This window comes from Pleurodeles waltl, chromosome 6 (assembly GCF_031143425.1).
Source record: "Pleurodeles waltl isolate 20211129_DDA chromosome 6, aPleWal1.hap1.20221129, whole genome shotgun sequence".
Lineage (NCBI taxonomy): Eukaryota > Metazoa > Chordata > Amphibia > Caudata > Salamandridae > Pleurodeles > Pleurodeles waltl.
The window spans coordinates 518259250-518272277 of NC_090445.1; the positions used below are offsets into that span (position 1 = coordinate 518259250).

At 40.1% G+C, this 13028-nt stretch overlaps 1 protein-coding gene across 1 annotated transcript in view; it reads left to right on the forward strand.

The window, feature by feature from the left end:
- Nucleotides 1–12789, forward strand: part of LOC138299949 (cytochrome P450 2A3-like) — a 391420-nt gene extending 378631 nt beyond the window's left edge. Inside the window, exon 9 of the mRNA XM_069238677.1 lies at nucleotides 5882–12789. Within this exon, the coding sequence (XP_069094778.1) occupies nucleotides 5882–6072 (191 nt within the window). The 3' untranslated portion in view covers nucleotides 6073–12789. The remainder of the gene's footprint in view (nucleotides 1–5881) is intronic.
- Nucleotides 12790–13028: the final 239 nt, after the last annotated feature.

Consider the following 13028-nt stretch of genomic DNA (forward strand, 5'->3'; position numbering starts at 1 on the left):
GTCAGAGAGTGCTATGAAAATCAGAAAATACCTGTGGAGAGCAATTCTTCACTGTAGTCACATTCCATAATTATGCCACCAAGTGATGTTGGTGATGGTCAAGTCCCCTTAGGTAGACTGTGTAGGTCTAATAATGGCAAATAACAAGTCCAGGCTAGGTGGCTCTGACCACATGAAAGTGCATTATGTCGCTGACATGGCAGTTAACACACACTGTATTGTTCCATCTACCATATATGCCAGGGCTGCGGCCTTCCAGCTAGACTGCAATCAACAGTGCTGTAAGGAAACTCCAGTTAACCCCTTTGATGCTAAAAAATGGATCCTTCAGCTTGGGGACATTCTTGTGGACTCTGGTGCAGAATGTGTCCTAAATAGACCATATTTTTGATCTCTTTTTAAAATGGTACCACAGCTGGCCAAAAAAACATTTAAAGGTATTGCCTTGGGTTGAGTGCTATTTCATCTTCTTGGCCATATTTCATGGTGCATTTTCCCTTTAGGATCATAGCTGATAAAGTTCTTAACTCAGCTGCTGAGCTTCAACTTGCAACGTTTGATGTCTACAAGCATTGTTCGCAATCGCCAGCAGCTAATAGGGGGATGTCAGATTATGATGATACCCAAGAGGGATGTAAAGGGGCTCAGTCTAACCCAACCCACTATGATCCATCTCTAGTGAGTATCGGGGGCTATGGTGACATTGGGCCTGAAAGGATTTTTATAATTAAAGCAGAGAAACTGACACAAATCTACACAAAATGAGAAGAATCATCAATGAAACATGATAATTACTGGAACTGGGTGGTGGGAACAATTACTAAAAAACTGTGGCTTCAAGACCTATATTATGTTGGTCCTAATGATCTAGGAGTTAATTTAAAATATTAATTCACTTTTATCCTTTTTAAATAATACATATGTTATGATCATTACAGGGATGAGTATAGGTTAGTTTGGCCAGCTAAATTAAAATACCGAACTTTTAAATTGTTTTTAATCACACAACAAAGGAAGAATTACAGAAAATAAATATGTTGAATTATTTGGAAGGAGAAAGAGAGAGCTTGGACAAAGGCTATAGTTTCTCTTTGAAGAGGAAGAAGGGTTTTTGGAGTACACTCTGCACTGAGTAAACAAATAGAAGCATCATCGTTGGCCTAAGAAGAGTGGGTCAGGTATATATATGAGCTATATAAGCTAAAAGAAGAAAATAGAGGGGTTATGGGGAATGTGAAATATTGCTCACCCAATTTGGGAAAGGAGGAGACCTCTCTGCTCCCAACAGAATGGGGAATTAAGGTTTTGATAAAGAAAGATAAGAATCTCGGCAGCCCAAGGTTTAGGTGACCTATCCTTGAACATAATAAAACGTAACCTAGTTTCAGGGCCCAAGTTCTGTCCCGGTGTACTAAAATAAGTGGCCATGACGTGCCAGAACCCAGAATCCCTTTGTATAAAAAAGGGGGGCATGAATCGCCCACGAGCTATCATATGATCACTCTGTTGGATACCTCTAGTAAAATGTATGTAAAATATGTGTTAGGTTTACTAAAGAAAATGGGTAGTTAGTGAAAGGGTTCTTCCAAAGGTTCCAACTGGGGTTTTATAAAGGGCACCTAACAGTTGATGGTTGCTTAGTTCCTAATCTTCTGGCTGAAACATATGCCATTAAAAGGAGACAGCCCCGTATGTGTCATATATAGATTTGTAACTGGCATTTGACACAATAAATCAGGTGCTCCTTTGGGAAAAATGTGTAACTGGACTATTCTGCCTGTCATCTTAAAGGTTGTAAGTCAATTACATGAGGGGTCATGTGTGAGGTTAGAACTAGGGGGAAATTAAGTATTGTCCAGAAAATAGCTAATTCTAATGGTCTAAGACAGTGGTGTACCAATCCTGGTTTACATTTACATTGCTGATGCACTGTTATTACTAAACCAGGATTGTTTGTTTCCTCATAAATTAGGATCAGAGGCTATTTCATCACTGTACTATGCAGATGACACAGTTCTATTGGACCTCACTCTAGTTGGCCTTCAGAGGCAACTTGTAGCATTTGCAGATTATTATAAGGTTAATAATTTGAAAATAAATATGCCAAAAACTGAAATAAAGGAATTGCACAGAATATAAGGAATAAATGGTGTGTAAGTGATGATCAAGTAGAGGTGGTAAAAAATATATTTGTGACTTCCTTTTAGATATAATTTAAACATTAAAGCCCACATAGATTACCAGGAAGTTCGATTTAAGGCTACTTCAAGTGCCTTACAAGGGATGGACCTTGCACTGGGGCATATGTCTGTAGATATATTTAAAAATGCAGTACATCCACTGCTGTATGGCTCTGAGGTCTTGACTGTGAAGAATATAGCTTGGTTGTAGATCAATAAATAAATAAATATTTGCAAAAGATGGCTTGGCTTGGCTTGTCTAGAGGCTCAGTGAACTTTTCTCTGAGTTTGGAGTTTGGTCTCACCAATGTAATATTCAAATATAAGCAATAGATTCTCAGTTATTGACCTGCTTCTCAAAGTCGCCTGACGGCTCCCTGAGGGAATTAATTAAATCTTACAGGAGAAGGACAAAGGCCGATTTGCTTCCAACCTTCACATTATCAAGGATTCCCTGAGTACATCACTAGGGCCAAATATGCAGGGTATGTTAGTGCTTCAGCAGAAATTAATAGCAAAACAGATGATAAAAGAGAAGTCTAAAATTCTGACATAAGATGTGGGGAAAATAATCAATTTGCTTAATTTACTTGACACAGATTATGGTTGGGATATGCAACTGTATTTGCATGACATAAATAGTGCCAATATTAGAAAGTGGTTATATATGGTCCGGCTTGGGCAGGTGCTGGCCTGTATAAAATGGAAGTTGCTAAATCAGGCTGGAGAGGACAGCTGCATTTGCCCTTTTTGTGAATATGCCTCATTGTCTCTTCCCCATGTATTTGTATTTTCTACATGTTTTGATCAGGAAAGAAGAGGATTGCTACTCCCTGTTTTTAGAATTTAGCAGGTTCACTGTGTTAGTGATTTAATGAAAGTAATTTTAATATGTAATAATATGAGATTGTGACACATTGTAGGGAAATGTTTGTCTTTGATATCCGAACGGCTGGGTACTCTGAACTCATTATAGTTACAGATTTGTTGTTCTTATAGCACTAAATATTAATTTATTGTGGCTATTTATAAATTAAGTTGTCAGTAATATGTGTTGTGATGTATTACAAATTTTATGGAAGAATGGGAAATGTTTGTTTTGCCTCATTGGCATGATATCAAACTATTAAATACAATAATTGAAATCCTAATCCTAGTTGTAATTTTCATTTTGTACAAGTGTGTGTGAGGGAGATAGACAATTGTCAAAATATATGAAAATAAAATAAAGTGCTTATAGGTGAGTTGTGTGTTTGGGGGTGGTGAAGTGAAGTAGATTGGAGGAAGTGCATTCAGGAGAGAGTGATAGAAGGGTGCTAAAGAGGAAAGACATGAGGTGGAACATATGGATGGAGGAGATGTGAAGAAGACAAAGATGTATATGTCTAACATTGAGTAAACATACCAGGAGGAATTGAGACATTTTGAAGATTATTACCCCTTCCACAGATCTCAGTAAAACATTTTCAATATTAATTATTTACAACATAATCATTAACAGAGCAAATACTCCTGGCTGTTTTTGGTGTATGTCAGTTATTGTGTTATATATCTGGATCCAATAACAGAAAGCTCGGTAAGGCACCAATATACACATTAGGTGGCACACTATAGAAATAACGGAGTTTTAGTTTAAATGTTTAAGCCACACCCTTAATTACATAGACCACGTTCCTTTTAGAGACCCCCCCCATTTTTTTTATAACCCCTAAATCCCTGTTGGCACATCAATTGAAGGTGATAACATCTTAGGGCCTGATTTAGATTTTGGCACCTTACGCCACCACAACAATGACACACCTCTACCTCAACTGCAGACTATGGACTGACTCTAAGAGGCTTATCATGGCCTTTGCCCTGCATGGATCTCTTATGAATGATATCAGGTATCTTACTATTTGAACTTAACTGCCATGACTGCCTTCAGTCCAGTGCACACAGTTTTCTGAATGATAACACAAATCATATTGGTTATCGGAACATCCCAATTTCTTCTCCATATATTAACCACATCCAATTCTTTGCCTTGAAAAAGTCCACGTGACGAAACACGTGTCAGCTGTTCACAGACCATACTTTTTCTACAAGGAATAAACCTACATCAAACATTACACAGTGTTTGGACTCTGAACTTTTTTCTCCTTTTGGAATTAATTCTCGGACTACTTTTGGTGTGCCCTGGCATTCTTTGACAATGATGGATATCCCGTCTGCTGAAAAATAAATCCTATTAATATCCATGCAATTTATATTTTGGCAAATGGGATAGCCTTTACTGTTGAGATGGACTAACCTGTCCGGTCAAAATCTAAATGAGGCCCTAAGTTATTTGGGTCACAGCAGACGTCCCCTGGTCTCTTATCGTAAGGTTATAGGTTTGCAACTAATTTACATAAATACTTGTGTACCTGCCATTGGACTAAACCAGAGCCCTGCAGTCCCAGTGATACAGTTGGGGAGGGGTGGCAATCTTCTGGAGACCCCCTTTAGCCTCAGCACTAAGGATATGAGTAACTTATAGGAGGTACAATAGCCCCTCAGCCCATTCTAAAAGAGGCCCCATTGTTTTGTGTTACCTTACAAAGCCTATTGCCATTTCATCAGCTATATGAATTTGAGGAATTATATAGCAACACGAGTTCAATCTGCACTACGATCCCACATCTAGAACTACACATACATAAAATTCTGAATGTGTAATCAGTTGACAAGGACACATTTTCCTTTTACGAAGTGCCTGCTCTTCACGGAAAATTGGATTCGCCAGAAAAAAGAAACAAGCATTTGCAATGCAATAGGTCTCACATATTTTGAACAAGTTAATTGTCATCTTTTGACAACAGCGCCCACGAGCAAAAACAAAAGAAAACATGTTTAGAAACTGAGAAAATATGACTTGGCAAAATAAAATAAAGTTAGCTTTAAAAAAAAAACTTAGCAATTTTGGTCCTGCTGGACACGTTTGTGCCAGTCACAAGCCTTCGGTTTGAAGAGGCACTCGAAGTTAAAAACAACAAATAGTATCTCTATCACCTCGGGAGCAGTAGACAGACACTAATTAAGTTGCATCAATTAGTGTTTGATCCCTGCTCCACACAGAGAATGGAAGTTATGCCAGGCATGCCTTGATGAATTACGAGGCTGTATAGAAGAGTGCCACACAAACCAACAAATGGTGAGCGACAGGTGGGCTCCAAGCCCTGTACTGAACACAGCAGTCTCTTGCAGGCGAGATGCATGTGCTAGCACATGCACTCACAGGCTCAACCCTAAAAAGTAAGAAAGTGTGACATTTGGCGTACACTCATACTACTCCTACAGATTTTCTGCAGCGTGAAAAGACTCAGGTTAGGGGGCTCATGGAATGTTGTAAGACTCAAAAAATTTCTCTCGACTGTGTGGGCCTGATATCTTTTTTTTAATCAGGCAAAAAATATTACATTTCAATTTTGTATATGTGTAAGCATGCTCATGATAAGGTTAATAATTTATGAATTGAGTTCATACAGGTACATTTTAAATTTTTTAAATATTTTAATGAGTTTAAGTCCTGTTGAAACACAACTCTATGGTTTGCAGTGTTCTCTAAATGTAAGTTAAAAAGATTTATTTTAGATTTCTCCTAGCTGTACTTTGACAGTAAAACCTGAGTAAAACTTGAGCACATCATTCACTTTCTCGTTTTGTTTTTATTGTTTCAGGGAAACGTATTTGCCTGGGAGAAGGCATGGCCAGAATGGAAATTTTTATATACATCACCACGATCCTGCAGAACTTCAAGCTTAAATCATTGTGTGATCCAAAAGAAATTGACATCCAAGCAAGATTTAGTGGTCTTGCAAACATCCCGGTGCAATATGACATCCAATTAATCAGCCGACAGGAGCACTAATTGCTTAAGGATAAGAGGGCCTCATTCAGGGCAAGTAGGGCAAATATCTCATGAAGTAGAGTGAAGCATCTGTAAAAGGCATGGGTTTAGAGAGTAAATACATTTAGGGCCACATGTAGGAAGCTTTTTTTCTGTCGCAAACAGGTTGATTCACAGAATGGGGCAAGTTGAGGATGTCTCTTCCTAATACTGAGTTGGGAAGGTATGTACGAATGCTTTGCTACCAAAATGCAGTTGCAAAACATTTGCAATTTACAGCCAATTAAAAAAAGTTAGTGGTAACCCATTCACCCAGAATGAGTATGGTTGGGAAAATGTTATTTAAAGAGCAGGTAGTGGTCCTATAGACCACTATCTACTCTTAAAAAATTTAACTTAAATGTTTCACTTTAAAAGCAGCCCATTTTCCTTTAAGGAAAACGGGCTGTGTTTAAAAACAAAAATTGGTTTATTTAAAAACAATCACAGACATGGTGGTCTGCTGAATCCAGCAGGCTACCATCGCTGTGAGTGCAGCCATCCCAAATGGATTGCAAATTGCGACCTGCCTCATGAATATTATGAGGCAGGACCCTTGGGACCCATTTTGGAACTGCAAACAGTGTGGTTAACACTGTTGTACATTGTGTCTTGTGACTGGCAATTTACGATGCACAAAAAAACACTAATTGCTAGTCACAAAAAAAAATTTGTACATCTCGCCCAAGGTTTCACCATTCTGTTGCAATTCCTGCTCAGGTCAATGTCATTTGAGATGCCTAAGATTAAAAATTGTGGTGTCACTAGGATCCCCAAACATACAATTTCTGAGAGTTCCTCTTCCAAGGCTTCACTTTATAACACTCTTTTTGAAAATTATATAGGCCCTCATTACGAGTTTGGCGGTCTTAAGACAGCCAGACTTGCAGTGGAGGTCAGACCGCCGCTGTCATGGCATGGCAATCTGACCGTCACATTACGACCATGGTGGAGCTTCCACGGTTCAACCGTTGACTCTGCCAGGTTGCTGCCAGTCAACAGCTTGGCGGTCTCGGAGGTTGTAATCCACCAGGGTGGCGCTGCATGCAGCCCGCCCTGGGGATTATGACTCCCCAATCTGCCAGCCTTTTCATGGCGGTTGGACTTGGCATGGGCAATGCAGGGGCCCCCATGGATAGCCCTGTCAGGCATTCCAATGCCCGAATTACAGGCAGTGGAAAGCGTGGCTGGCACCCACTGCACCACCACATTGCCGCCGGCTCGATTACGGATGACCGTCAATGTTAAGGCCCTGTTTCCCCCCGCCTGCTGAGCGGGAGAATTGTAATAGTGCCGGCGGTGTTCTGGCTGCACTGGCGTTCAGATAGAGGTATGAGTTTGGAAGGCAGCCTCCCACCAAACTTGTAATGAGGGCCATAATGTTTTGATGCATGCTAGAATTTTGGAGCTAAAGGACAATAACCCTAGTTCTTGAGGAAATTAATGTTAAAGATTCTGTGCCTCATTTTGAGTTTGGCAGGCAGGGGAGGCTGTCCGCAAAACTCTTCCGGACGGAAAACCGACACTCTGTTTTTCCGCCCACTGGCTCTATTATGAGTTTTCCACTTTCCCAGCAGAATACTCACCACAACATTGATGCCAGCTCGTAATAGAGCTGGTGGCAATGTTTTGGTGCATTGGGTACAGGAGCACCCATCGTGCATTTCACTGTCTGCAATTCGGGCAGTGAAAAGCGTGATGGGACTATTCGTGGGGTCCCCTGCACTGCCCATGCTTGTTGCATGGGCAGTGCAGGGGATCCCATGGGGCCCCCGATGCCCCCTTTCCGCCAACCTTTGCATGGCGGTCCGACCACCATGCAAAGGCTGGCAGAAAGGGGACTCGTAATCGGTGGACTAAGACCGTCGCCATCACCAGGCTGTCGAGTGGCGGGAACATGGTAGTGCTGGTGGTCAGACCATGACCGCTCTGCCATGGTCATAATACGGTGGTCGGACTACGCTTTTGTCGCAGTCCTACCGCGATCGCGAGTCTGCCGGTCCCAGGACCACCAGACTCGTAATAAGGCCCTCTGTGTGCCTATTTCTATCCTCTATATTTCTCTGAAGATTTATTGCAACTTAAATCTATCAAGGGTTAAAGATTGGATGGCTCAAAACAATATTATCTTTCAGTGCCAAGGAGTGTTTCATAAAAAGCACACCATAGCTGAACACTGCACGGCCCATACTCTGCTGACCAATAAGTCAGTCAAGTAGAGACCTTATTTGGGTGGCCTTTCTTGACCTAGACCAGTTGTCCAATTTGATGGACAGGGTTTTGCCATGATCAACCCTGTCTGACTTGGGGTTATGACTCTTGACCAATAGAGCTGGCTTGGTTAGCTCAGAGTACAGCAGTCTATCATATCCAATCGAACAATAAGTAAATTGCCTTTGAATACAGCCATGCAACAACTGTTTCCAATTCTCTGTCTATTGCTTACATCTGAACATGGCGTGGGGTCTCTCTTCTTAGTTTAAATTCACATATATTGTAATCATTTTTATATGCTGATGTTGAAGAATTAATGGGCCAAACATCGAGGTCGCAAATGTAGCCAGAATCTTGGTTGGGTATGCCACAATAGAACAATAACCATTTTAAACCTTGCAAAATCTAAAGTAATGATTTTTTGAGAAGGTTAAGCAAAAGTATGTTTTATGGTAGAGTTGCTTTACAGGTTAGTTAAGTTGGGCAGTTATGAATACATAGGGCTGATCTTTTTTGTTTCATGATGGTGGACAAGGCATATTTGAAAGTAAAGAGGAAAGCTCTGCAATATGGTTTCCAAGTAAATGTTGGGAGAATTAAAAAAAAGAATGACAAAACTGTCAAAAAGAGGATGTCCCTGTCTTTCCACGCCTGTGACACATGGCACCATAGCAATCTGGCCTTACCTAAAATATTTTTAAACCCATTTCTGAAGAACATGCCAGGCTCCAACTATGTATCAGTTTGTGCCACACGTTTTGAACCAAAAGACACCTCAATAACATCTAACCTCTTACTAGGAATATTGTTGAATTTCTTTAAAACATCAGTCAGATTTCTAAAAATCACAATATAGTGGCAATTACCTTGGAAATATGGGCATCTAATTGCTGTGCCAAATATAAGTGGTTTGCACCTTTTAATACATTTCTGACATGGCGTGCCAAAGACTAGACCCACTTAATGAGAAATACATGGATGTCTCATTAAAACTTATGAAGCGTAAAGTTATTGACTTAGAGTAAAGCCTTCATGGAAAAGTTATGCCATGGATAAGCTCCCATGTAGTGGGTAGCCTTCTCTCATAACCATTGTCTCTCTGAAGAGCAGGGTTTCTTCATGAAGATGATCCTCAATACTTGCTGTGAGGTGGAGTATGCAGTGCATTTCTGATTGCTCTGTTTACATGTATGTTAAATGCTAACCCTATCCTTACTGATCTGTGATTAAGTATGGCACCGATTGGTGGATATTTTTTGCTTACTTGTACTATATAAGCCATATGAGCTGCATATATTAGGTGACAATATCACTAAGGCACTAAACATGCTAAGGCTCTGCCTGTAAGTCACTCACTCATGAGGGATATGTATTATAGGCTGGACAGGATATAAATCATACAAACCCAAATGGGGAACATTGATCAATTGTTTATTTAAATAGGTACCTGTCAACCCATTTTTCACTCTTCAAGGTTATGAGTGGCAGGACATCTACTAGAATTCCTGCTGTTTGATGCAGACTTATGGACGGAAATAGGAACCACAATTACTGCGTGCTTCCACAGATACAAAGGCAAATTAATGGGAGGTGATGAAGGTGGTGTTGAGAGATGGCTATAGGAATAAAATCAATAGTGTAAAGAGACAGCTACAAAACGTTTTGAAAACACAAAATGAAAGAGTGAATCAATTGCAGAACCGGGGATCAACAGTGACACATGTGATGCTTCAAATAAGCTATTTTTGAATCAATACAAAGAAATGCTACATGGGGAGTTTGATAGGGTGAGCACAGCATTGGCATGGCATGTGACACAGCCAGACACAAATACAACACTAGTACAGTATCTGGTGAGGCATACTTGGAGGAAACAAATCTCTGATGCTGTGCAGAAAAACAGATAGCTGACTTATACCTTGATGCATAAGGAGATCATCATGGAGGCAACTGGTGGGATGTTAGGGGGGAAGGGATCTTTGAAAGATGGGTTCCCCACAGAGTGGTATCAAACCTGCAGAACTTATATAATCAAAAAATTGATGGAGGTGAAAAATGAATGTGGATAACTTGCCAAACTGCCTGCATCGATGGGAACAACCATTATTATCAATTCATTAAAAGTATATAAATGCCCTCTAGAACCTACCATGTTTAGACCATTAGGCATTGTGGATACTAATGTAAAAATGTTGTGTAAATCCCTGATGAATAGAGCGAAGGAGGACCACTGTGGGTTGAGTAATACCTTATTGAATATACACAAATGTTTACATGTGCTTCACTCCACACAATAAATTGAACTGGAATGTCCCCTCCTAAACTTAGATATTGAAAGAATATTTGAAATATTAGAATGAGACTACATGTTCACAGTGCTAGCAGGTATGTATTTTACTCAGAACCTGCTGAGATGGCTTTTTTACTCTCCACACAACTACAAGGAGAGTGAAAACTGGGGGCATTGTTTGTTCAAGTTGGGATATAGATAGAGGTATCAGGCAATGGTTCCACTCCCCACACTAATATTTGTCCTCTCACTGCTACCCTTAGCAGTAACCCTCAGAAAGTAATTGCACAACCGGGGAAATAAAGGTGGGTGCAATGGGAAAATTGTATTCATGCATACCAATAACATGCTGATATGTGTAAGGAACCTTCATAGAGCAGTCCCATTGCTACTGCAGGAGCTAGATGGATTTGGCAAGATGTTGGATCTGGGGACTAACTGGAGCAAATCCATAATGTTTCTATTGGATGATAAGTGGTTGACCTGCAGAGACCCTGGGAGTGCAATTGTGGAATTTTCTTGTCAATTATGAGATGTATGTCATGTCCAAGATTGCATCCCTATGCAGATGTCTTTATGCGATACAAAACTATATGTGAACTATCCTCTGGGAGAGCTTTAAAGAGCTAGACAGGCTACTGATCCCCTTAGTTTGAGCCTGAAAGAGGAGTGGAATTAAGTTAGAAATCTAATAACTAGACTAGGGGATGGGGAATTTGCACTCCTGATTTCAACCTGTATTACCTGGCAAGGAAGCCCCAACATGCTGCTAAATGGTGTACATCTGAAGATAGTTGGGAGAAGAAGTTCTTAATAAAGCTATAGGGAATTAATTCCTCTCAGAGCTCCTCATGAACAGGGAGACATAGCGCCTCACAACCCACACTTGATATGACAAGTCAGTTGGTCTGGAAAATAGCAGTTCAGAAGGCGTTGCCTTGGCTCTCGTTCTTAAGTGTCTGGAAACCTGGTGGCTGCAGCCCTCCAAATACATAGACTGGGACATGTTTTGGCACAAATGAAGGGGGTGGGAATGTAATACTCCCTGGGGCCTATACCCAGGGGAGTCCTTTGTTGCATTTATTTAGGCTCTGGAGACCTCTGAAGTTAAGCCGACTTAGTTGCTCCAATAACTAGATTGACAGAAATTTCCAGAGGAATCTAGACAGAGTTTTTGAGCATTCCTCGGGTGCCCCAAAGGATGGAGGCCATATTAACCTTAGTACAGGAATGCAGACAGGCTTCTCTAATACAAAAAATATTAAAGTCTGATAGGAAAAAGGCACACCTAAAAGTGAAACAACATCAGAAACATGATATTCAAGACCAGATTTCAGAAGCTGAATGAGAATAAGCATGCATACATGAAAGTGGGGTTTCAAGTAACACAAGATTTGAATTAACTCATTTTAATATATGTGCAACTCGATTACCTAGCTCGTTTTCAGCTGTAAAAATAAATCCAGGAAACTTGTCCTCCTGTCCTTAGTATAGATTAACAGAGGCTAAATTCCTCCAAATTACATGGTCCTGAAGTGCGTGAACTAATTATTCTAAAAGAGTGTATTGAGGCTTTGCCTGGTAATGTCATAGCCTTTGCTGCGTACCCATGAACAGTGGCTGATGAGCATAATCTCTAAGCCAGAAAAGTGATAAAACGTACCTCATGATGCTAGGTCTGGTATTAGCAAAATAACGTGTACCTTCGCAACACTATCAAGGTCTTTCGGCAAGGGCAGAGTAGGAAGATCTGGTAGAGATGGCATTGGGCTAGGAAGCACCCCTGAAATCAGTTACGTAGGATGCAAAGGCACCAGAAGACATAGCCAGATATGATTAACGATTTCACCACAAACACAGAAGATGAATTGTCGTGAAGTGAGGGGTGTAGGCTATGAATTGCTTGGAGAGAGCGAGCACATGTTAATTATTACCCATTTTCGTTACCAGATATGCTGCCAAAACGAAATATTGTTTATTGACATGACATATGTATCACATAATATATGTATCACAGCTATATGCTGTACATTTGTATCACATGACGTATGTATCACATCCATATGCTGCACCTATGTATCACATGACATATATATCACAGCTACATGCCAATGCAACAACTTTGGGATTTGTTTGTTAGTATGCTTTTAATGCAAATAAAAATTCATCATATGTAAAAAAAAGAAAAATCTGTAAACTGAGTGTCTGAAGATTTATGATCTTATTCCTTTGATAAATACAACAATATTACTTTTTTTCACTTCGCTGATTAGAACAATGCATTGTATGAGTACTTAGACCACTGTGATGCTAATGCTCCTATATATGTGAAAGTATGCCTTTGCATATTACATATTTAACTGAGAAATATCAAATAAGCATGTGCTTACTATGTGCACCTTTCTCTTGACTGCTGTAAGCTTAGACTCATTCC